General features: G+C 40.6%; 2 protein-coding genes across 3 annotated transcripts in view; one reads left to right on the top strand and one right to left on the bottom strand.

The window, feature by feature from the left end:
- Window positions 1-10,924, top strand: part of wasla (WASP like actin nucleation promoting factor a) — a 33,428-nt gene extending 22,504 nt beyond the window's left edge. For both annotated transcript variants that reach the window (XM_042410810.1, XM_042410809.1), the window contains 6 exons: window positions 336-543; window positions 1,140-1,182; window positions 4,505-4,658; window positions 6,791-7,419; window positions 9,380-9,488; window positions 9,876-10,924. In XM_042410810.1, coding sequence (XP_042266744.1) covers window positions 336-543; window positions 1,140-1,182; window positions 4,505-4,658; window positions 6,791-7,419; window positions 9,380-9,488; window positions 9,876-9,937 — 1,205 coding nt within the window. In that variant the 3' untranslated portion in view covers window positions 9,938-10,924. The remainder of the gene's footprint in view (window positions 1-335; window positions 544-1,139; window positions 1,183-4,504; window positions 4,659-6,790; window positions 7,420-9,379; window positions 9,489-9,875) is intronic.
- Window positions 10,925-15,316: 4,392 nt separating this feature from the next.
- lmod2a (leiomodin 2 (cardiac) a) lies at window positions 15,317-21,696 on the bottom strand. The gene is made up of 3 exons (XM_042410814.1): window positions 21,181-21,696; window positions 17,564-18,808; window positions 15,317-15,550 (listed from the first exon to the last, which is right to left on the bottom strand). The coding sequence occupies exons 1-3, from the start codon at window positions 21,454-21,456 to the stop codon at window positions 15,530-15,532; spliced, it is 1,542 nt and encodes a 513-aa protein (XP_042266748.1). The 5' UTR covers window positions 21,457-21,696; the 3' UTR covers window positions 15,317-15,529.
- Between the last annotated feature and the right edge of the window lie 1,702 nt (window positions 21,697-23,398).

The raw sequence follows: 23,398 nt of genomic DNA, 5'->3' as shown, positions 1-23,398 counted from the left end.
AGGTCGTAAGAAATCTTAAATTTACTTGGTTAGAACAGTAAATGTTGGACAAAACAAACTCAGTCTCAGTGTTTTACCTTTTCATAAAGTTTGTTTAGACAATGACAACAGGTGAAAGGTCACAGAGTCACTAAAATCAAAGCAGGAACTGGATCAGAACATTTCTTGACAAGCTGCACGACAGATTTTGACATTTCTAGTAGAAATCTAGTCAGGAAAAAAAATCATCTCTGCCACTGACCTCTCTCTCTCTCTCTCTCTCTCTCTCTCTCTCTCTCTCTCCCTCTCTCCCTCTCCCTCTCTCTCTCTCTCTCTCTCTCCCTCCCTGTGTGCAGGTCCGGCTCTGCCACACATGGCCACAGTGGACATCAAGAACCCGGAGATCAACAATGTCCGCTTCCACAACTCCCACAGCCACCAGCAGCAGCCGTATCACATCAACAACATGCTGAGCCATGGCGGCCTGGCCCGAAAGGACAAGAAGACCAAAGGCAAGAAGAAGAAGCTGACCAAAGCCGACATCGGCACTCCCAGCAACTTCCAGTGAGTCCAGTTTCTATCAGAGATCAGAATATGTTCAGTTCTTCACTTCCTGAATCACAGCAACATGAAGGAAGCAGGAACAGTAAGGTCAGAGGTCAAAATGAAACTAAATACCTCTGTGACCCTGCAGTCGTCATGGATGATGTTCAGGATTTCTAATCTGCAACAAGTTCTGTCTCCAAGTTTATTTAATCTGTTTTTCACATAAAAAATGACAGAAATAGTCGTGTAAAGAATAAAAAAAACCTTCACACAGCTGAAGTTGGTGAGAATGTTGGATTTTTCAGTTTCAGACCTTGTTAAACACAGAAAAGTGTTTCCACCATCTGACGAGCAGCTTAACGCCGAGCTGCATGGCAGCAGTAAACATGTTGCGTCCAGTCTGAACGCATTCAATGAACACACTGTCTCTGTGAGTGACGTATGCATGCGTGTGTGTGTGTGGGCTCACTATTTAGTATGTGCACGTGGGCGACCATGTGCACACGCTAAATAGTTGATGTACTTCTTCTGTGTGCATATAAACAGTGTGTGTGTGTGTCAGTATGGACACGTGTGTGTGTGTGATCTCACCACATCTGTCCTGTCTTCCTCAGGCACATCGGTCACGTGGGCTGGGATCCAAACACAGGTTTTGATGTGAGTATTCCCCTTCTCACACACACACACACAGGCATGCACGCACGCACGCAGGAACACAATAGTGACCTGTGTGGCGGCTGCATGATGGAATCACACAATAGGCTCTTGTTGCTTCCTGCTCATATTCAACAAACATCTCGCTGCGTCTCAGAAGCTGCACAATGTTCCAGAGAAGCAGACTGCAGCCTCGTTACAGAGCTGCACGAACTCAGAAACACTAATCAATAAAAAAGAAACGCAAACAAGTCGTGGCAACAAAATCACAGACTTGATATCAGGTGTTGCTCCACAGATTAAAGGATCATTCTGCAGATTTTCTGTTTTATTTCTTCTCATCAACAAATCTCAAATCAACACTGAACTGATCTACTAACAAGTATCGTGTGTGAATCAAAGCCTGATGTATCTTATTAAAAACCCGTCAGTGAGTCACATCGCTGCACTGGGTGACATGTTCCTTCATCATGAAGAGTTTGATTAGAAACGGCTCCAAAGAGTAAAAACATTGATTAGTTGTTTGGTCTATAAAATATCCCAAAATTTGTTGTTATTCAAAAAGCATTGATCACTGTTTCTGTTTCCCAAAGCCCAGGATGACGTCCTTCTTTGATCCTGAACCAAACCTTCAGTTTACTGTCAGAGAGACTAAAGAAACCAGAAAATATGTTTGAAAAACTGGAATCAGAGAATTTGGACTTTTTTTTTTTAATAGAAATTACTCAAAACGATTAAATGATAGAATAGTTGGCAGCTAATCAATTTAATAATTTCAGCTCTAACATCATGTAAAAATAACCAGTTTTAAAGAACACCTGTTTTATTTTAACTGTGGAAGAAAATTCCAGAATCAGTGAAAATGTTTTAACTTGAGTCTTTAATTGAAAGTGTTGAAAGGTTCAAGTTCTCATGATGTTCTTGTTTGTTTGCATATTGAACCGTTATTGGTTTCTACTAGTCATGATGTCAAACTCAGATTTCAGGGAAGTGAAGTGAAACCTTCAGCAGTGAATATGATCAGAGCTACAACAATTAATCAATCAATCAGTTGCCAACTCTTCAATTAATCACCAACTATTTTGATAATCGATTGATTGTTTTTGAGTGACGATTCTCTGATTCCAGCTTCTTAAATGTGAATATTTTCTGGTTTCTTTAGTCCGTTATGACAGTAAACTGAATGTCTTTGAGTTGTGGACAAAACAAAACATTTGATGACGTCGTCTTACGGACCAAACATCTAATCAATTAATAAAATATGACGACTGCTTCTAGTCACCTGCTTTACATACATCAGTCTGTACAGTGACAGAAAAACATCCAAGTTAATAAACCAGGACAGAAAACACAATTATAAATTAAAGACATCTTGAACATGTAATAACTGAGAGTAGGAATGTAAACAGGTTCAGTGTTCTCATTTAACGTTTGAAGTAATGTTTGTAATTATGAAATGAGGGCTGTTTGGGAACCTCTGACTGGTTTCTCGTAGCAACCGGAGCTGCTGGTGCGTGTCATCATTGAGTTTGTCCTCTAACGAACGTTCAGACTGACGAGCCTTAACGAGCAGGAGGCTGATTGCTTTACATTCTCTGCCTCCTGATTGTCTGTGTTTAACCGACTGACCGAGCACACGACCCCACACGTTAGTCACACAGCCGACACTCCCACAATGCACTGCAGCGTGACAATAACAAAAGGTGTGAATATTTCCTGGGAGGAGACGGAGCTGCAGGCAACAGAGGAAGAAGTATTCACATCCTTTACTGCAGTAAAAGTACATAAGTATTATGAGCTTGATGTAGTTAAAGTATTGCAGTAAAAGTACATAAGTATTATGAGCTTGATGTAGTTAAAGTATTGCAGTAAAAGTACATAAGTATTATGAGCTTGATGTAGTTAAAGTATTGCAGTAAAAGTAGTGGTTTGGTCCCTCTGACTGATATATTATTATATATGACATCATTAGATTATTAATAGTGAAGCATCAGTGTTAGAGCAGCATGTTACTGTTGTAGCTGCTGGAGGTGGAGCTAGTTTACACTACTTTATATACAGTTAGCTAGTTTAGTCCAGTGGTTCCCAACCTAGGGGTCGGGCCCCTCCAAAGGGTCAGCAGATAAATCTGAGGGGTGGTGAGATGATTAATGGGAGAGGAAAGAAGAAAAAACAAAGTTCTGATACACAAATCTGTTTTCAGTTTTTGGACTTTTTCTCTAATCTTTGATTTTTGCTGAAATATTGGATCATTTGAACATTTATTGAAATGAAAGCATGTGAGAAGTTTAGAGGGAAAAATCACTATTTGGTGGAGCTGTTAACAACTCATAGACATGTGAAATGTGACCCTGACTACACACTGCTTTTTGTAAGACGTCAAAAGACAAAAAGGTTGGAAACCACTGGTTTCATCTTTAACAATGTGTTGTATTTTAAAAGCTTGTTATATTATCCATTGTGTCAAATCTTCATCTGAAAAGTAACTAAAGCTGTCAAATAAATGTAGTGGAGTAGAAAGTACAATATTTCCCTCTGAAATGTAGAAAGTAGCATCACATGGAAATACTCAAGTAAAGTACAAGTACCTCACACTACTTTGAGTAAATGTATTTAGTTACTCTCCACTGTTTGCTGCAGGTTAACGTTTGATCTGATGTGAAGAAGTTGAGAGTTTCAGCAGCTTGTGTTTCCTCTTGTTGGCCACCAGGTGTCAAACTGACTCTGTGACTGACTGGATGGAAAAACATCACATCAGTTCACATTAAACAGCAGCAGGAACTGTTGAATTGATTCTTAAATGCTTAAATGCACATATCTAATATTTCTATAAGGAGGCTGTGGGTGTATTAATAATTACTTTATACACAATATTTTCTTGCTGCTGATATTATTTTCATCAGATCATCACATTATAGATACAATATATCAAAACAACGGCCTGAAGCAACACATGTCAGTCTTGGACGCCACTGACTACAACCACCTTAATCTATAGTTATTAACTATATATTTATAGAGGACCATAAAGACTCACCTGCCACATGTGACAACAACCTGAAAGTGAAACATTATGTTAAACAAAACAACCCAAACTAAGAAAAAAAAGGTAAGAAATGAATGATAATATTAAAAAAAGGAAGAAAGAAAAGAAGAAAACATGACAATAACATGAAGAATGATAATGAATTATTATGAGAAGAGTTCATGTTACTGTCGTCAGCTGTGTGTGTGTGTGCGTGTGTGCATGTGCGTGTGTGTGTGTGCATGTGCGTGTGTGTGTGTTTGTGTTATTTAACAGTTTTGTGTGTCGTTGACGTTGCAGCTCAACAACCTGGACCCTGAACTGAAGAACCTGTTCGACATGTGCGGCATCTCTGAGGCTCAGCTGAAGGACCGAGAGACGTCCAAGGTCATCTACGACTTCATCGAGAAGAAAGGAGGCGTGGAGGCCGTGAAGAACGAGCTGAGGAGGCAGGGTGAGAACACACACGCACACACGCAGTAACACACACTAACACACACACACACACACACACTAACACTAACACACGCACACACACTAACACTAACACACGCACACACACACACACTGACGCACTAACACACACTAACACACACACTAACACACACTGACACGCACATACACACACTAACACACACACACACACTGACGCACTAACACACACTAACACACACACTAACACACACTGACACGCACACACACACACTAACACACACACTAACACACACTGACACGCACACACACACACACTAACACACACACTAACACACACTGACACGCACACACACACACACTAACACACACACTGACACGCACACAAACACACTAACACACACACTAACACACACTGACACGCACACACACACACTAACACACACTGACATGCACACACACACACTAACACACACTGACACGCACACACACACACTAACACACACTGACACGCACACACACACACTAACACACACACTAACACACACACTAACACACACTGACACGCACACACACACACTAACACACACACTAACACACACTGACACGCACACACACACACTGACACACACTGACAAGCACACACACACACACAAACACACACACTAACACACACACTAACACACACACTGACACACACTGACACGCACACACAAACACACACACTAACATACACACTCAGGATGCCTTTGGTGTGTCCATCAACCATCTAAAATAATGAAACAGCGTCTGAATAACGAAGCTTTAATCAGTTTCACCAGGATTTTATTGTGAAATGTGCAAAAGGTGAAAAACATTTTTTCTTTTCTTTATAAAGATTATTATTATTATTATTGTTGTTGTTGTTGTTGTTATTAATGCTTCTTTTTAACACCATGTGTGATGTAAACACACAGATATCGTGGCGTCTTTGTCTTTTATTTAAGAAAAGCAAAAACACCAGATAAAATACACAAGTCGAGCAGATAAAACAGGTTTTTAGCTGCTTTCTGAAGGAGTTTACATTATCCAAGGACCTTCAGCTAGTTGGGGGCTGCTGACTGGAAGGCGTGATCTCCGTGGGTCTTAAAATGTGTACGAGGTACTTAGAAAGCCCCAGGTGGAGGATCTAAGAGCTGGACTAGTGGTGTAGGGGTGCAGAAGGTCACTAATGTACTGTGGAGTCATGTAGGGCTGCTATAAGTGAGCACCAACGTTTTAAAATGAATTGTAAAAGTTACTGGAAACCAGTACAGTGAGGTTAAAACAGGAGTTATATGTGACCGTCTGTTGGATGGTGTTAGAAGCCTCCCAGCAGCAGCAGCAGCAGCGTTTTGTAAGCGATGTACGGAGGATTTATTAAGACAATGTCAATTAATTGATTTGACAGAAGAAAAAAAAGTATAATAGCAAAGTATTTTGATTATTTATGAATCATTACAAGTTTGTAGAAACAGCCTGAAATACATATAAATATCTAAAGTCTGTTAATATAAACTACATTCTATTTATACGTGCTAAAAAAAGCCTCAATTAGTTTAATTTTAGAAGCTGGAATTAGAGACATTAATGATGATCAAAGTAGTTGCTGATTAACTGTCAGTCAGTTACATTCAGCTCCTCTGCTTCCTTTTGTTTCTGCAAAATACATACAAATTTGGTCTTATTTTGGTAACAATTCACTTTTATGTACGAGGTTTCAGGTAAAACACGTCTAACTGGACATGGTCTGAGGCGGAGCAGACTGGATACTGGAACCATAGACGACCAGACAAACAGCACAAATAAATAATATGAAACAAGAATCAAACAAATCAAACACAGTTTCAGTTTATACGATCAAACACACGTCTTCTAAACACTACGCTGATTGGCTGTTCAGTTTCAAGTTTACAACTAGCTGTGATGTCACAACTAGCTGTGATGTCACAGATCAGGCTCATAGATGCAGGTGTTAATTTCCTCCTTCAGCAGATGAATGAAAACAAACAGAGAAGAAGAACAAACATCCAGATAAAAGAAGAAGAAGAAGAAACATGTTTCTGATTGGAGGAACTAGTGTGATGTCATCTTGTTATCTAACCTGATCTCGTGTCTTTTGTCTCCCCCCCGCAGCTCCCCCTCCACCTCCCTCCCGTGGAGGCGCCCCTCCTCCTCCTCCCCCCCCACACAGCTCAGCTCCACCCCCTCCTCCTCCTCCCCCGTCCAGAGGGGGTCGGGGAGCCCCTCCTCCCCCTCCTCCTTCCCGAGCCCCCGCCTCAGCTCCTCCTCCCCCGCCTCCCTCCAGGCCAGGAACTCTGGGTGCTCCGCCTCCCCCGCCTCCTCCCACCAGAGGAGGAGGAGGAGGCCACCAGCCACCTCCCCCTCCCCACCATCACCACCACCAGCCTCCCCCTCCTCCTCCTTCGTCCTCCTCACACTCCTCCGTCGCCCCCCAAGCCCCGCCTCCTCCACCTCCTCCTTTGGCCCATCAGTCTCCACAGGGCTCCACCCCCGCCCCACCTCCTCCCCCTCCTCCTCCACCTCCCCCGCCCGGCCCCCCTCCGCCCCCGGAGATGGACGGCGTCGGGGGAGGCGGAGACTCGCCTCATTCGCCGAGCCCGGGCGGGAAGTCGGCGCTGCTGGAGCAGATCAGAGGAGGAGCTCAGCTGAAGAAGGTGGAGCAGAACAACCGAGCGCCGCCTTCCAGCACCGGACGAGACGCCCTGCTGGACCAGATCCGACAGGGAATCCAGCTCAAGACCGTAAGACGCATTTCCACATCACACGTCACTCAAAGCTGCACGCCGGCGGTTTATGTTTATTATTTTATCCAACGTCACAGAGGAGGAACTAAAACGTAGATCAGCGTCTGATAAACAAGAAATAAAACTTAAAGCGGCTGTCAGTGTGTAATAATGTGTTGGTTTTGGCTCGTAGTGATGAACCTACAGAGAATCATCAGTGACTCTGCAGCTCCTCTCGGCTTTACGGAGCTTTATAGTGAGTTTCAGCTCATTGTTTATCTGTCCGGCTGCAACTTTACTGTTCTGTAAAAAGCCGCTGTACACTACCTGCTCAGCACCAAACAGCAAACAGACACAGTTAGCTGTAGACTAGCTGGTGAACATAGTGGAGCATTTAGCAGATAAAGAGCCAGATATTTCCCTCAGGAGTTGGTAGAGAGTAAAAACAGAGCTAAAAGAGAGTGAATATTGGACTCACATTCACCAGGTGGACAGAAACACGACTCCACATGAATAATTAGGGGTGTAACGGTTTGTATATTCGTACCAAACCGATCACTACAGGATGTTTGGTGGAGCAATAGTTCCACCTGGAGGTTATAGCACCACTTAGCTGTAGCATGCTCATGTTAGCCAGTTTAGCCAAGTTACCATGGTTACCCATGCTGATGTAGTGTTGCTGCCGTCATTATTATTAAATTATGTGCAGTTATCTCAGTTTTTAAATGATATTGTGTCGCCCCTCTCTGTGACGGTCGGCTTTGAGTGAAGATGTTCAGAACAACTATAAACACATTTGATTTCTGACGTGGTCAGACAGCACGTTGTAAGAACAGCTGTCGGCAGATGTTCTGACTCCTTGCAACGAACAGAAAAGTTGTTTTCTGTTTCCGCTGCAGCACAACTAAACTGTTTGAGGAATAGTTAAAGCCATGTCGAACCGTGAATTTTATATATCGTGACACCCCTAAAGATCATGTTGCTGCGTAACTGCTGGATGTGGAAATAAGCAACTGTTTGCTAACATGTTAGCCACAAGTACTTTATAAGCTGATAATATGACAGAAGTAGTTTTTACAGACTATTCTGCTGAAAACAAGTGGACAAAAAAACTTCATTTCAAGCAGCTTTAACCAGATTGAAACTATAAAGGACCAAGAATAGAACCCTGAGGAACCTCACATGTTATTATTGACATTATCAATGGGAGGATCATGTTGCTCCGTAACTGCTGGATGTGGAAATAAACAACTGTTTGCTGACAAATTCAACATATCAACTTAAAAGCTGATGATGAGTCAGAGTTAATGTTCACTACTTGTTTCTACTGCAAACTAGTGAACAAAAACATTAGTTAATGCAGTTTTAAAAATCAATAAATGTAGCAGGAAAAGTACAAATTGGAAAAGTTTATTCATTATTATTATGTTATGTTGAGCATTTATATACATATTCATGTGCAAAATTAATTTAATCTTTCTCTTTTTTTCTAATTTCTTTTTATTTCCACACATCAGTCTGCATAAAATCCAGATAATAGAAATAAAATAGATGTGACTGTACAGGCTGATACAGCGAACCTCCTCAACATGAGGAGAAAAACAAACAAATAAATAAACATAATTTAGGAAAATACAAAGAAAAATAAATGACAAGAAGAAGCAGAACAAATGAACAGAAAAGTGAACCAATCAGAGGAGGAGGAGTCTTTCTACCTTTAGTTATTTATTTATTAATTTTTATTTTATTAGTATTACATACACTAGCTAATGAAGACAGAAAATTCTAAAAATAAATAAATAAATAAAATAAAGAGAAAAGAAAAAACAGGTTGATATCTTAAAGTATGTTCACTAACATCTGTATTTTACTGCACATCTGTAAATATTCCTGTGATATAAACATGATGAAGGAAGTATCTGATGTGGGTTAGGGGGGTTTTTAATGAGCAGGACTGAACCTGTTTGTGTGTCTCCAGGTGTCGGATCTTCCAGACTCCGGCCCTCCGACGCCGGCGCCCACCGCGGGCATCGTCGGCGCTCTCATGGAAGTGATGCAGAAGAGGAGCAAAGCCATCCATTCCTCAGGTAACCGTTGACAACAGCTGGATACCCGTTACAGTACAATCACACAGCTTCACCTGTAAGACTGTTGTTTTAATGCTGCTGTTCTTCATCTGCGATGTGAAAACGTCAGATTTCCACAGTCAGAGACATAGAAAGTGCATCCTGGTTTTAGGTTGTTTGTTTTTGCACAAAAGATACAATAAAAATATTACACAGTAAAATATTACATTGTGCAGGAGAGGAAGGAAGCTCAAAGGGTTTATACATAGTCCTCCCCTTCATTTCAACAAGTCATAAAACAATAAAACATCAAATAGACAAAGAAACATTTACAGCCAAAAAACAAGACCTCTGACCTGCTGGTTTCCACACTCGTCAAATATTTTCTTTTGTGTTTTACTCTTTCAGACGAAGACGAGGATGATGACGAAGACGAGGACTTCGAGGACGACGACGAGTGGGATGACTAGTGAATATCTCTCGCCTCATCCCCCCTTCTACCCCCACCAACCCCCCCCCCCCCACCACCACCACCGCTGACACTAAAATATCTTCTAAAAATCTTCCAGAATCTGACTAAAATTGTAATGTAAATGTATGAATTTGCTGTATATTTATTTTTGCTTTTTTTTTGTTTTTATTATAATTATTATTATTATTATTATTACAATTAATCTGTGCAATACCTCATCCGTTAAATCTGTAATGATCGTCACACACCTTCGTCGTTAAAGACCTCCCCCCCCCCCCCATGGGAACATCATCATCATCATCATCATTAGAAAAAGCACTTAACAGCATCATCAGCACAATGTAGAGACGCAGCCGTCTACATTTGTCAATATCAATAATCAATAATCATATAAAAACACTAGCTGCTCCACAGAGAGAGAGAGGGATCGTGTACAATGCTTCTTGGGGAGAATATTTTGTGTGTGTGTGTTCATTCCTTCGTGTTTTCATTCCTCTTGTCTGGAGAAACTGATAAAAAAAAGGGAGACGTTATGTTGCGACCAAACAGGCAGGATCCTCTTTGTGTTTGATTGGACGGTCGGTTTAAATGCGAGATAACACTATTTTCTTACTGTGCTTCTTTTTCGTACCTTTCGAGTTTCCTAATAATAAATCGTAGTTTTAGCCACGTTATTTTTTCATAAAGAAACATCCATTGACCAAAACGAGGACGAGGAGGAGGAGGAGGAGGAGGAGGAGGGGCCGGGGGCGCCTCACGTGATTCTTCAACTTTTTATTTTTTATGTAATTGAGGCGGTTTATTTGCACACGGTTTCTACGATAGTTCATGTTTTTTTTGGGGGGTGTGTTTGTCAAATATAACTTTTGTTTTATTTCGGGTAAGTTACAGCGATGACGGACATTTTTTAAAAAGCTAAAGGTTTTGTAATATTGTGACCTTTTTAAACGGAGGATACAAACATGACGCAAAGTTCTTTGGCTTAATAGAAAAAAAAAAATGTCTGCACACATTAAATCACACAAACACACACACACACTGTGGCATTTGTGATTATGATGATGGGAGTTTTGTTCTTTTGTCTGGTTGGTTGCTTTTGTTGTGATATCATTCCGTTATTTCCTGCAGGAGGAAGCGCTCCATTCAGTATTTCAAAACAAATATCACATCACACACACAAAAAAAAATAACTACAATGATAAAAAAAATAAATCATCTTCTCCCGTCCTTCAGTTAACAAACTTATCATTTTATGCAATGCGAGTCGCGACTATAAATGCCTCCTTACGGAGAATCATTTAAGAAAAAAAAAAAAAAGCAAATAATAATGAACCAAATGTGGCATTTGCAAGCAGCTTGTTGGGTTTTGGCGATGCCTTGTGATCCTCCGTCTGTAAAACGGTGTAAAGAAATAATCAACGCTAAGTTTTAACTGTTCGTCTTAAAGAGTTTTTACCGTCCTCCAGCGAGGCTTAATGCTGCATCGAGAAGCCCGGATACTGACATCGAACCTGTGAAAAGGGTCGGGAGGGGTGGGTGGGCTAGTGAGAATACTAAATTGTATACTTAAATAAATGTTAATATTTACAGAGAAGTTTGTCTCTTGTTCTTTGTACTCATATATTTGAATGGAGAGTGTGAGTGAACCCACACCTTTTTGAACATTTACTGCTTCCACATAGTTTTAGATACAAACTTCATTTGAACTTTAAATGAGTCACGAGACTTTGACCTACAAATCTTGAATTTACTTGAGTTTTCTATCTTTTATTGTTTTTGAGATATTAGAGTGTGAGTTTTAAAGTCTTTTCTTGCTCCTCCTGTGATTTTATAATGAGTGTGTATTGCGGAATGTTTCACAGCACTGAGGGAGTGACATCACCAGGAGCAGTTGGAGAGGAGGATTTTAGAGTACGCTTCTTGTGAAATATCCTCATAAATCCCATGACTTTGGTCAAATTTAACATTAAAAATCATATTTTAGTTGGAAATTTTGTGGCAAATCCATTGATACAGGTTTGAAAGTGGTCAGACTTATAGTTCAGATGTCAAAAGCCTCTGTTTGACACAAAGTTCATGCCCATAGATTGCCTCCCCATTCTTTTACCTTGTAAGGGTGATGTGGCACTGCAACTTTCAGGGCTTATAAAATCTAAACCATTCAAGTTATTGCAAAGTTTTTAACAACTTTGTTTCAGCACAGTGTCATAAGTCATCTATTAAAGTGTGAAGCTGATACATTAACGCCCTCGGAGATAGCGTTTGTTTGAGGACTTAAATTGGGGCAAAGTCTTATTTTGAAAGGCTAATTGTGGACTTCCTGTTGGATTTAGGGAAGGGGTGCCAGTGTATGATTTGTAGGTCTTGATTGGACGGATAACTGAGTTTTGGTTTGATCTCTCTATGACATTCCTACGGGCCGTGGCGGCCATTTTAGTTACATAGGTGGTGCTAGAGAGCACATTTTGGCACTTTGGGGATTAATTTTTACATTTTATCAAATTTTTCACCAGACCTGATGTGTGTGCTAAATTTGGTGAGTTTTGGAGCATGTTTAGGGGGTTAAATTTAGGGTTTAAGTGGCGTAATAATAAAGAAACAAACAAACAAACACACAAAAAACAATAGGCTCCTCACCTATTGTTTTACAGTGTTCCTCTGCCCTTTGGGCTTGGTCCCTAATAATATATGAATGATTTGTCGACAGTAAGAAACAGAAGCTTTATGTTTTAGCTGCTGTGTGCAGCTGCTTTAGCACCATCTGGTGGTCACAACTAGAACGACTGGAAATATTTTTAAATTCCAGTTCAAAGTTAGTGACATTTTAAAAGTCAAGGATGCAGAAGGAAACCGAGTGTCCTGACAGCTCGTGACTTCAACGTAGATTCTATTAAAAGAAGGCAGATTTGTGTGGTTTTGCACAGAGCCTGAGCAGGATAAATATATTACAGCGTGTTATGAGTAAGACGGTGAATAGCAGACATGCTGCAGCGTCTCTCAGCACTCTGTAAGTGGAGGATTTCATTCTCCTCCAATTAAAGCTGTATAACATTTAAGTAGCCTTTCATTAAAGATGTGAAGTTGTTGTAATGAGGGGTCACTCAGTCAAACTAAGCCCCCCCTGCCACCCCCCTGAGGGGGTCTATATTTACTCTGAACAGCTGTTTAATAAACTTCATTTACTCTCTGTGTGTACTGGATTAGAAACTGATTCATACACAGACGGATGGATGTGAAGCTCGGCTGTTTGTCTGCCAGCTGATATGACATCAAATGAAACTTTAATGAGCACTGTAGGGAGGTGGAGAGGTGTACAGCTGAATGTAGATATTTCTGCTATGTGATTGTATCGTATAAACAAGAAAAAAACTAAATAGCAGCTTCCATACTCTTCTTCTCTGATCTCAGATCTCAGGAACTTTAGATGTTTAGATTCTTATCTATAATGCAACACCATGAGGGAGGCATCTGTAGGTCCCAAATGTATCCTGCTGCATGACAACGAGCCCAAACATCCAACCAGAGTCATGAAGAACTATCTTATCTGCAACAGATGGTCTCTGATCTCAACATCATGGAGTCAGTCTGGGATTAACATGAAGAGACAGAAGCAGCTGAGACGCCGAAATCCACAATAGAAGAAGAACTGTGGCGACTTCTCCAAGACGCAGGAACAACCGACCTGTCGAGTACCTGAAACACTGAAGAGAACTGTCTTTGAAAGACTGAATATTGATTTACTTTAACTCTCTGCTGTTTACTCGACTCTGGATCAAGTTAATAAGGTAGTCAGATCTTTACACTGGCTTCCTGTCTGTCAAAGAATTGACTTTAAGATATTGCTGTTGGTTTATAAAGCACTGAATGGTTTCTGATCTGCTGCTATGTTATGAGGCATCCAGACCTCTCAGGAGGTCTGGATCAGGTCTGGATCAGGTCTGCTTTCTGTCCCCAGAGTCCAAAATAAACCTGGAGAAGCAGCGTTCAGTTTTTATGCTCCACATATCTGAACAAACTCCCAGAAAACTGCAGGTCTGCTGCAACTCTCAGTTCTTTAAATCACAGCTGAAGACTTTTCTGTTTGCCGCCTTTCATTAAACCACATTAAGGGTTAATATTTTACACTGCACTGTTACTTTTATTCTCTTGTTTTATCTGTCTTATTCCCTTTTAGCTTCTTTTTATTTCCAAATTTAACACTTTTTAATAGTTTTTATATGTCTTTTTACTTGTGTTGCTTTTATATTCTGTTTTAATGCCTTTTATGCTCTATGTAAAGCACTTTGAATTACCTTGTTGTCTAATCTTGTCTAAATCTTTTGCTCAGTACTGTATGTATATGTATATGTGACGTGTTTTTAATAGATTCTAGACAACGACAGGAGGTCTACGGCACGGAGGAATCAGATATATCAGGCTTTGATACACACACAATACTTGTTAGTAGATCAGTTCATTGTTGGTTTGGATCCAAACATGAGATTTGTTGACAAGAAGAAAAACATAGAAAACTACCAGAATGATCCTTTAAGTTTTAGCAACAATGTGACATGAATCTAACGGTTGAAAGAGAATACTTTGATTTTATGAAAACTATTGAAACAGCAGCAATCAACCATGTATTCAGCTTTAACAGACGCACTTACACACATCAGCTGTCAAATACTGTATAAACCGTGTGTGTGTGTGTGTGTGTGTTGACAGACAGTAAGCAGCAGCTGTTGCTCACATAACAGATCTCTCTCTCTCTCTGTGTAGAGTTTGTAGTTTGACTTTAATCCCTCTGTGATTCTTTATTAGAGAGCAGAGTGAGTCGATCCTGCTCTCAGGTCCCCGATGTGAAGCTGTTATATGACCTTTAATGACGTGTTTAAGAGCTGTTGTGTGTAACAAGACGAATCTATTTGAACAACACACTGATCTGATGGTGTTATTTACAGTTTTATAAGTTAAATTTTTGGAATGAGGCGTCCTGGTGCATGTTGGACTCACATCTCTTGAAGTGAGGAAAACCTCTCAGTGTTCATCTGGACATCTTTTAATGTGTTAGTCAGCAACTATAACTCACCTATAAATGGAGGCTGCTGCATAAACCAATAATAAATGTCTTCATATGAGAAGTTATAATAAATACTGTACATTAATATCTTCTTATAACTACATTATAGTGTTTTATAAACCTTTAAATGATTATTTACTGCTTAAAGTGACACCCATATGTCTGCAAAACATCTGTTATCTTGAGCCAGAGGAAATAAAAACTGAAGAAGAGAAGATACAGTCTGCGTCATGGAAACTGTCGTCTGTGGTATAAAAAAAAAACAGCTGGTAGAAACCATGTAGACCGATTCAGAACATACATTTTATTTCTCTACACGTTAATATTCACAGTGGGTCTCACACACAGTAACAAAATATGACAATAATATCTGAACAGTACAGAATACAGTCTGCCGCTACGCCGTGTGACAACTTAAATAAGATACTGTTAAAAAGTGACATTTTTTTTTAAATTAAAAAAAAAAAAAAGTGAAATAAAAATGAAACGTTTCAGTAGAAAGTGTGAACAGTCGTTGATCCGTCGGTGAGTTCAGGTCTGTGACGGGTCCACCTGAAACCACAAACATCACACACACGTTAAGTTCCAGCAGGTTTAAGACGTCATTCATGATTCAAAAACACAGTCACAGGTTTTTACTAGAAGCTGTAACCTGTGACAAAACAGCAAACAGAAATCAATTCTTGTTAATTAAAAACATAAAAACATTCAACCTTTTCAGTTTTAGCTGCAGTTTTGCTTTTTTCTTTTGCTTGTTTTCAATATGAAGCATTTTGTGACGTCTGCTGTTGAACGCTGCTCTATAAATAAACGTATTATTATTATTATTAGGACTCCAGCAGTGAGCTTTACTGCTGTTGTTTTTGTTCTCGTTTAGACTCACAGGTCAGACTCTGAACGCTCATAGAGACTGAGGTCAATCTGCCAGGTTTCATTGTTAAAAACAAGTTTAGCAAGCCGTTCATATCAGGCGATGACATGCATGTTCACTACAGAAGAGAAAGACGGGAGAGCATCATTTCCAGTAAGGCAGGTCCTTGATAAAATGTAAGGGGTGTAGTTTTTGTTCTCGCCATCGTTCAAGCAACTACTGAGCGTTTAGAAAACTCCAGACTTCAGTAGGCGAAGATCTACGATTGTCTGGTGTCGCAAGACTCGTCCTCATTATTCTTTCTTTCTTCTTCTTAGAAGCAAAAACTGTAAAACCAAAAGTTGCCAAAATTGGCTGTTGGGTTGCAAATTTCACTCACTGCTCAGGCATATAAAATGACACTCATTGACCTCTAGGTGGCGCTGCAACAATCAAGTTTATGTTTTCGCAATTATCTCAAAAACAGCTCGGCTTAGAGTCAAACTTCTTTCATCATTTTAATCTCTTAATTCATCTGTATCTTTGATCCGATAGTCTTCTGCTCTACAAATGTCAAATTTTGTGACTTTTTCTCGATTTTCTCAAAATCCTATTTTCGATAACTCGTCAGAAACTGTCAGGCGATTCGTCCCGAAACTTGGTCAGGATCATCTACGGACATCATTGATCTAAAGTTATCAAGGACATTTCATTAAATCAGTTCGTTTTGAAATTATACATTGTTAGATGTGTCAAAATCAAAATTGTCGTAAGCGATTGTAATTAGATAATGACGCCGTTATCTTGACAAAACAAGTGTCGACGTCTCCAGATGACGAGATCATTTATTTATTAAAAACACATTAGTGAGCTGCACCGCTGCACTGGGTGACGTGTTCCTTCATTATGACGAGTTTGGTCACGTTAGTTTGTTTAGAAACAGAACAGAACCACGTTCCTGCACATGCTCAGTAGCGTCTGCCATACAAGGAACAACTCTCCTGAGTTACAATCTTATCAGTATTGTTAGTCAAAGGAACATGTCACCCAGTGCAGCGGTGGTTTTTGGACAAACGGAGGTCCACGGCACAGAAGAATAAGATATATCAGGCTTTGATACACACACAATACTTGTTAGTAGATCAGTTCATTGTTGGTTTGGATCCAAACATGAGATTTGTTGACAATAAGAAAAACATAGAAAATCACCAGAATGATCCTTTGAGATGTAAAAACACACACCTGGTTTGGTTGGTTTTTAAAAGCCTGACTTCATAATTTGTGGCTTTCTGGTTTCTGGATGTTTGTTGCAGGTCTGTGCAATAATTCAACATTATTATTCATCAATGTTAAGCAGGATTACCTGAATTAACTTGACTACTTTCATAAAAAACCAATGTCAGGTTTTTACTTGTGGTGAAAATCTGAACAAGCTTTTGTTTTCTCGGCTCGTCTGCTCTCCTCCCAGCAGCCCTGTGAGCCATCAGTCTTATCAAACAGCAGTGAAGAAGTCAGTCTATTTATAACCCGACGGAGAGTCGAGGAATTCACAGAGTGACAGAAGCTGTCGTCTGATGACAGCGGGAGCTCACGCTGAGGGGTCTAATGGCTTTTGGAGGCTAAATTATGTCTATGATGCTTTCAGTCAAGCGAAGCTAAATTCCTTCAAACCCTGAACAAAGATCAGTCAGTGACAGACTCGCAGGAAGTCTTACCCTTTTTAGGGACCTGATGCTGCTCCCACGAATCGCCGCCATCAGGTCGTCGCGGCTCGACCTCTGCGGCGGTGGCAGGCGGGACGTTTCGTCTCGTCTCTTCTGCAGCGACGGCTTCAAGGCGTTCTTCAGCTCTTTGAGAATATCGACGCTCTCCTTTTCGTTGGCGCCGTTCTTGAGCTTCTTTGACTTTGGTTTCCTCTGGTTCGACTGAGCCTTCGTGCTGTTGGAGCCTTCGTGCTGTTTGACCATTTCAGCGATCTTCCTCGTTGGCGGGTCTAGAGACGGGCACGGAGGGGGAGGAGGATTTCTGTTCTGATTTTCAACTGTTTTAGATGATTGTGACGACTTCTTTGTTGGTTTGTTTTCTACAGATGACCCAGAATCTTGTCCCGACACCTCTGACGGACTCTGCTCCTTCTTCTGTTGGAGCCTCCTCTGTCGCTGTTGGTCCTGGTTGCGCGTCAGAATGCTGGTCGCCGTCATCCTCGGGCCCGGAAGGTCGAACTGGTAGCCGAGCTTGAGCAGAGTGGTGTTTTCTCTCAGCAGCTGGACCATCTCCATCTCCACCTTCCCCCCACAGATGTGCCTCTGGTTGTGGAAGCGAAGCTCCACCAGCGTCCTGTTGTGCTGCAGCGCCGCCAGCAGAGCCAGGATGCCCTGACCGGACACGAAGTTGGACTCTACGTTCAGGTTTCTGATTGAGCTGTTCTCACAAAGCATCTTGGAGATGGCGAAGGCGACCCGGTCGTCGGCGTGAGTGTTGGCGAGACTGAAAACATGGACGTGAGTGTTTGTGCTCAGAGCCTCGGCAAAACGAAGCAAGGTCTCCTGGGAAATGTCTTCGATGTTGTTGAGGTTGACTTCGTTCATTGCTGGATCATCACGCAGGATCTGCTCCAGAGCTTCTTCGATGACGGTCGGGTTTCCACTCGCTCTGTCGGAGGTCACGTTCAGGTTTTGGTTTGTGGTTTCAGTCCTGCTGGATTCGCTCCTCGAACCTTTAGACAGAACTTTCTTCTCCGGACATTTACTCCGTATCGGTGCCTCCTTTTTGCACTCATCTTTCTTTTCCATCTTGTCTTCTTTCGCATGATTTTTGTTAAAGACACTCTGTGATTTCTTCCCCTTTTGTGAACTCTTCTTTCTGTCGTTGTCTAGATTCCTGACGTTGTCCGGAGTCTTGCCGGCGTCACTGGCGCTCGCCTTCACTCGTTCCCCTCTGCTCTTATCTGGGCGTCCTTCCTGCAGACGATAACAGTACGGAAAATTAGGTCAAATTAGGTCAAACCCTGACGTTCTCCAGCCTCCGACTTTTAATTACTCTCTAACGTTGGCAGACAGTCATCATAGCTGGCATTTCTCAGACAGTCGTATATTTTTAGACTGTTTTCCAGTGACACGTTTAAGTAAAACACTTTCTACATCATCATATATTATAGATTATATTTAAACACACAATAAACATGCATCTAAAAATGACAGGACCAACAATGTACAAATGAGAAATAAATGTGAATTCCAATTATTTATGCAAATACTTCTAAAGAAACCAATGAAAAGTTATTAACAAATACCAGTAGAAATAACAGGATCATGCTGGAGAACAATCTGCAAACCTTTTTTTTGGTTGAGTCCCAAGTTAATGAACTGTTTGACTGAAGGTTTTCTTTTTATATATATGTTGTTTTGGAGATTTTCTTGCAAATGAATCTCCAGACTGCAGTATTGGGAGTAATTCTACTAGTTTGTAGACGTTTGTGTTTGCTGGATGTTCTTTGGTTATGGCAAGAAAGTGCAGATTACAGTGAAAATGCATCTTGAATGGACAAACAGATTAAAGGAAATGTATAAAATGGGAAAAAGTACCTTTACTTAATACTTTGCCTTTATTTCTTTCTGTAAAATATCTTGTTTTTTGTGTGTTTTGCTTTCACTTGTTTTTGTTTTATTCCTGCAATCACTTATGTATGTTAATTTTCACAAACTGTCATGAGCAATTACATGAAATACATGATAAGTTGAAAATATAAATGGACTTAGTCTCACTTTGGTTTGAAAGCAAACAGTTAAATATCAAAATTACCATATATCTTAAATTCATTAACCGTTCGGATCCTCTTTGGCAAAATATTCAAATATTCAAATTAACTTCATGTTGTAATTTGAACATAATTACAGTGACGTGAATCAGAAAGATATTTCTAATATTAAATGTGTTCTCCGGTGATTTTGTGTTGCACTTCCATAAAGTTGGAGAACTGAATTTTATTAATCATCTGTGAGTGTTTATAATTCTCTGTACTGTTTTGGCAATATAAGTTTCTGATCTGTCATGCCAATAAAGCTTATTTGAATTTGAATTTGAAAGCCACCAGAGGTTGAGATATCCTGACTTTTAGACATTAGTATGAATTAAGTTCCAAAAACCCTGGATCCTACATTTCCCATAATGCAACTGGATATCATCTTGCCTGCTAAACATCCACGTCTTTCAAATTCCAGTAACAGACTTTGTTTAATGAATTCGTAGTTCAGGCTCAAGCTGAGATAACCCCGATGACATCACTGTGACATCATCAGGGTTCGTTTCTCAGACTTGACAAAGTTCCTCCGGAGATGCAGGAGATATTAAACAACTGTTGACCCGCGAACCGATGCTCGTGTGAAATTGGTGGCGTGCTCCTTAAATCCAAAAGTGAAACAGAATCTGTTACTAAAAGGGCTCTCGAGGTGTTGATCTACAGGAATCTTTTTTTGACAGATTGAGACTGTTTAGTCTCGTCACTCAAACGGCTTCATTCCTTAATGTTCATGTTTGGATCCGAACCAACAATGAACTGATCTACTAACAAGTATTGTGTGTGTATCTAAAGCCTGATATATCTGATTCCTCTGTTATTGTCCAGAAACATGTCACCCAGCACTGGGTGACATGTTCATTTAGTTAGAAACGGCTCCAAAAACTAATAACAATAAAGATTTGAATCCTTTAATAACAGCGGTAAGATTGTAACCCTCAGGTGAGCAGCTCCTTTAGTCCATTTTTTTCTTAAAAAATGACTAAATGAATGATCAGTCAGTTATCAAAATAGTTTCTGTTGATCAATTAATCAACTAATCATTGCAGTTCTATAAATATGTAATATTTTATCACAATTAATGTGTTGATATAATTGCAACTGTTACTCCTGTGTTGCTGTTAATCAAAATTATAAGTATGATGGTGAGTCTGAGAGTTCTGCTGGTGTTTTATTTAATGCATGACTGACATAAACTTTATAAACTTAAGATTTATTTCCTGTTTTCTAGGAATCAGGTGGTTTTTCTTCATTTCTATGAAAATCTATGTGAGTGAGTTCTGCAAAGAGATAATCCATCACATCCACAATGTAGACAACTTTTTTTTATGTATCGTCATGTTCTGTTCAAACCCAGAGTGTAAACAAACAAACAGATATTGTGAAGATGTTGCTCTTTAAATCCCTTAAAGGCACCAAAAAGTAGAGATTTGAAAACAGTCTGAACTTTATTTTTTCAGTCTCGGCACGTCGATTCTCAAAAGAGCCGATGGATGATACAGATGTTTAGTAACTCTGAAACTGTTCTTATCTCACCTGTTCGGCGTTGGACTCCACCTTCTCGTCCTCCAGCAGCTTCTTGTTCTCGTCCTCCCAGTATTTCAGCAGAGCGTCTCTGTCGAAGGTCCCCGACGGGGTTTTGGCGGTCTGGTCTTTCTGCCTCAGGCCGATGGGGACGTTGTCGTCGGGGTCAAGGTCGGCCAGCTCCCTCTCCAGCTCCTGGAGCTCCTCGGAGGACAACGTGGCCAGCAGCTTGTCTTCATCCACGTCTTCGTACTTCTTCAACTCCCTCTGGTACCCAAAGGTACTCATGGTTCGGCGTTGGTTTTAGGACTCTCTGAACACTTGAATCTCTATCTTTACGTCTTTTATCTCTTGATGTACTTGATTAAATCTTCTCACTTTTCTTGCTTGCTCTTTGACTCATCCTCCATCAGATTCCTTCAGCTCAGGGATGCTGTGGACGACTGGTGGTGGATCAGAGCGAGAGTCCTCCTATCATCTCCTGGTCCCAGCTGCCACAGGACCCTGACAAGGAGAAAGGGGAGGGCCTCCTCTGATGGGTCTTTTTTTAGGGTGTTGGGTGGTGGAGGGGGGGGGGGGGGGGGGTAGGGTCGATGAGATAGGCTTACCAGAGGAATGTGAGCCCTCTGAGTGGCCTGTGCAGAGAGTTCATCGGCGACTCGTGCCTCGAAAGAAACGAAGGGAACACAACGCCGCAGAGGGAGACATCAGAGATGAAGCTCTGCGGCCGTTGCGTAACGTGTCAGGACACAGAGACGCGGCGTGGTTGTGGCGTTGTTGGGGGAAATACTCGTTCTCCCTGAGGAGGGGAGGGGGGGGGGGCATTATGTACAGTACAGCTGAGGTTGATACACCAACACTAAACAACAACAAGTCAGGACGGACGGATGTTTGAAATGGTTTCAGAGTAATAGTCAACTATCTCACGGGTGTCTTAGAAACCAAACATGGTTATCATCACCACAATCTGTTATATCAACTTCAAAACGTGTCGCTATGTCACTGAAGATACTACCGTGATACAAACAGAAGCACAAGACAAAGCAAACTCAGCTCAAAGTCCATTTATTAACTGTTCTGGAGCTTTTGATCCAACATGAACGAGACGTTTTCTAAAGTGCTCAGAAAAAAAATGGAAATTTAAACATGTCACAAGACCAATAAGCAAAGTACATCTGCCTTGAGGTGTGATTGTTTGGCCAACAACACTGCAGGTTTTTACTGTCACTGTTGATATTTAAGAGTTGGTACTTTTTCAAAGCTGTTTGACTGTAGAGTTGAATTATATGTGAACAAACTGTCATTATTGTGTCCACCCCTGCACTTCCAATCACATGTTTAACATGTGTATGAACGTGTTGGGTGCTGGTTTGTTGTTCGGTTGCCATGGCCACCCTCAGCACATGTTTAACAAGCTGCTTGTTGGAGTCGTATCATGTTACGTGTCCGAAGCAGAAAGACTCAGAGTGAATAACAGAACACTCACAATAAATCTGCTGTAAATTTGACCTTTGACCTGAATTATTGCTGATTAGCATCAGTCACCCAGCTGTGCAGAGGATGGAAACAGGTTCAGTTACAAAACAAAGACTTTTAACCCATAAAAGGATCGTTCCCATAACTGTAGCCATCGTGGCTCGACGGATCATAATAACTTTGCGATCAGCAGATCTGTTATAGAGATTCAGGGATTCAGGTTTAAATAAACCAGAATTAGAGATTTCTGAACAGAAACACGTTCAATTAAGAAAAGGATCAATGTCTGTCTCTCTTTTCTCCAAAGTCGTAGGTTTGATCTTGTGATGACATCATTAAGAAGATGTTTTAAAAGGTTTCTGCTCTAATCTACATCAATGCATGATGCTAAAAAGCATTGACAAAGAAGCTAAAAGCTAAAGAAAATTTGACGCTGTTATTAGTCTTTGGAGCCGTTTTTAAACAAACTGACGTGACCAAACTCTTCATGATGAAGGAACATGTGACCCAGTGCAGTGGTGTGGCTCACTGATGTGTTTTTACCTCCAACAATAACAGAGGAATCAGATATATCAGGCTTTGATAGACACACAATACTTGTTAGTAGATCAGTTCATTGTTGGTTTGAGATTTGTTAACAAGAAGACAAATATAGAAAATCTTCAGTTTAATCCTTTAAGACCACTGACAGGCGTGTAGATGACAGTAAACTCTTCATCTCTGGTGTTTCTTAATGGTAAGTTTGCATCATCGC

The sequence above is a fragment of the Thunnus maccoyii genome, chromosome 5, assembly GCF_910596095.1.
Source record: "Thunnus maccoyii chromosome 5, fThuMac1.1, whole genome shotgun sequence".
Lineage (NCBI taxonomy): Eukaryota > Metazoa > Chordata > Actinopteri > Scombriformes > Scombridae > Thunnus > Thunnus maccoyii.
This window is presented reverse-complemented; position numbering and strand designations above follow the sequence as displayed.

Bases quoted from the DNA above. Each gene is read 5' to 3' on its own strand.
- lmod2a (XM_042410814.1), bottom strand. From the start codon at position 21,456: ATGAGTACCTTTGGGTACCAGAGGGAGTTGAAGAAGTACGAAGACGTG. The intron at 18,809-21,180 runs GTGAGATAAGAA...TATCGTCTGCAG, and splicing joins TGGAGTCCAACGCCGAACAG to GAAGGACGCCCAGATAAGAG. The intron at 15,551-17,563 runs GTAAGACTTCCT...TTGTGGTTTCAG, and splicing joins GCATCAGGTCCCTAAAAAGG to GTGGACCCGTCACAGACCTG.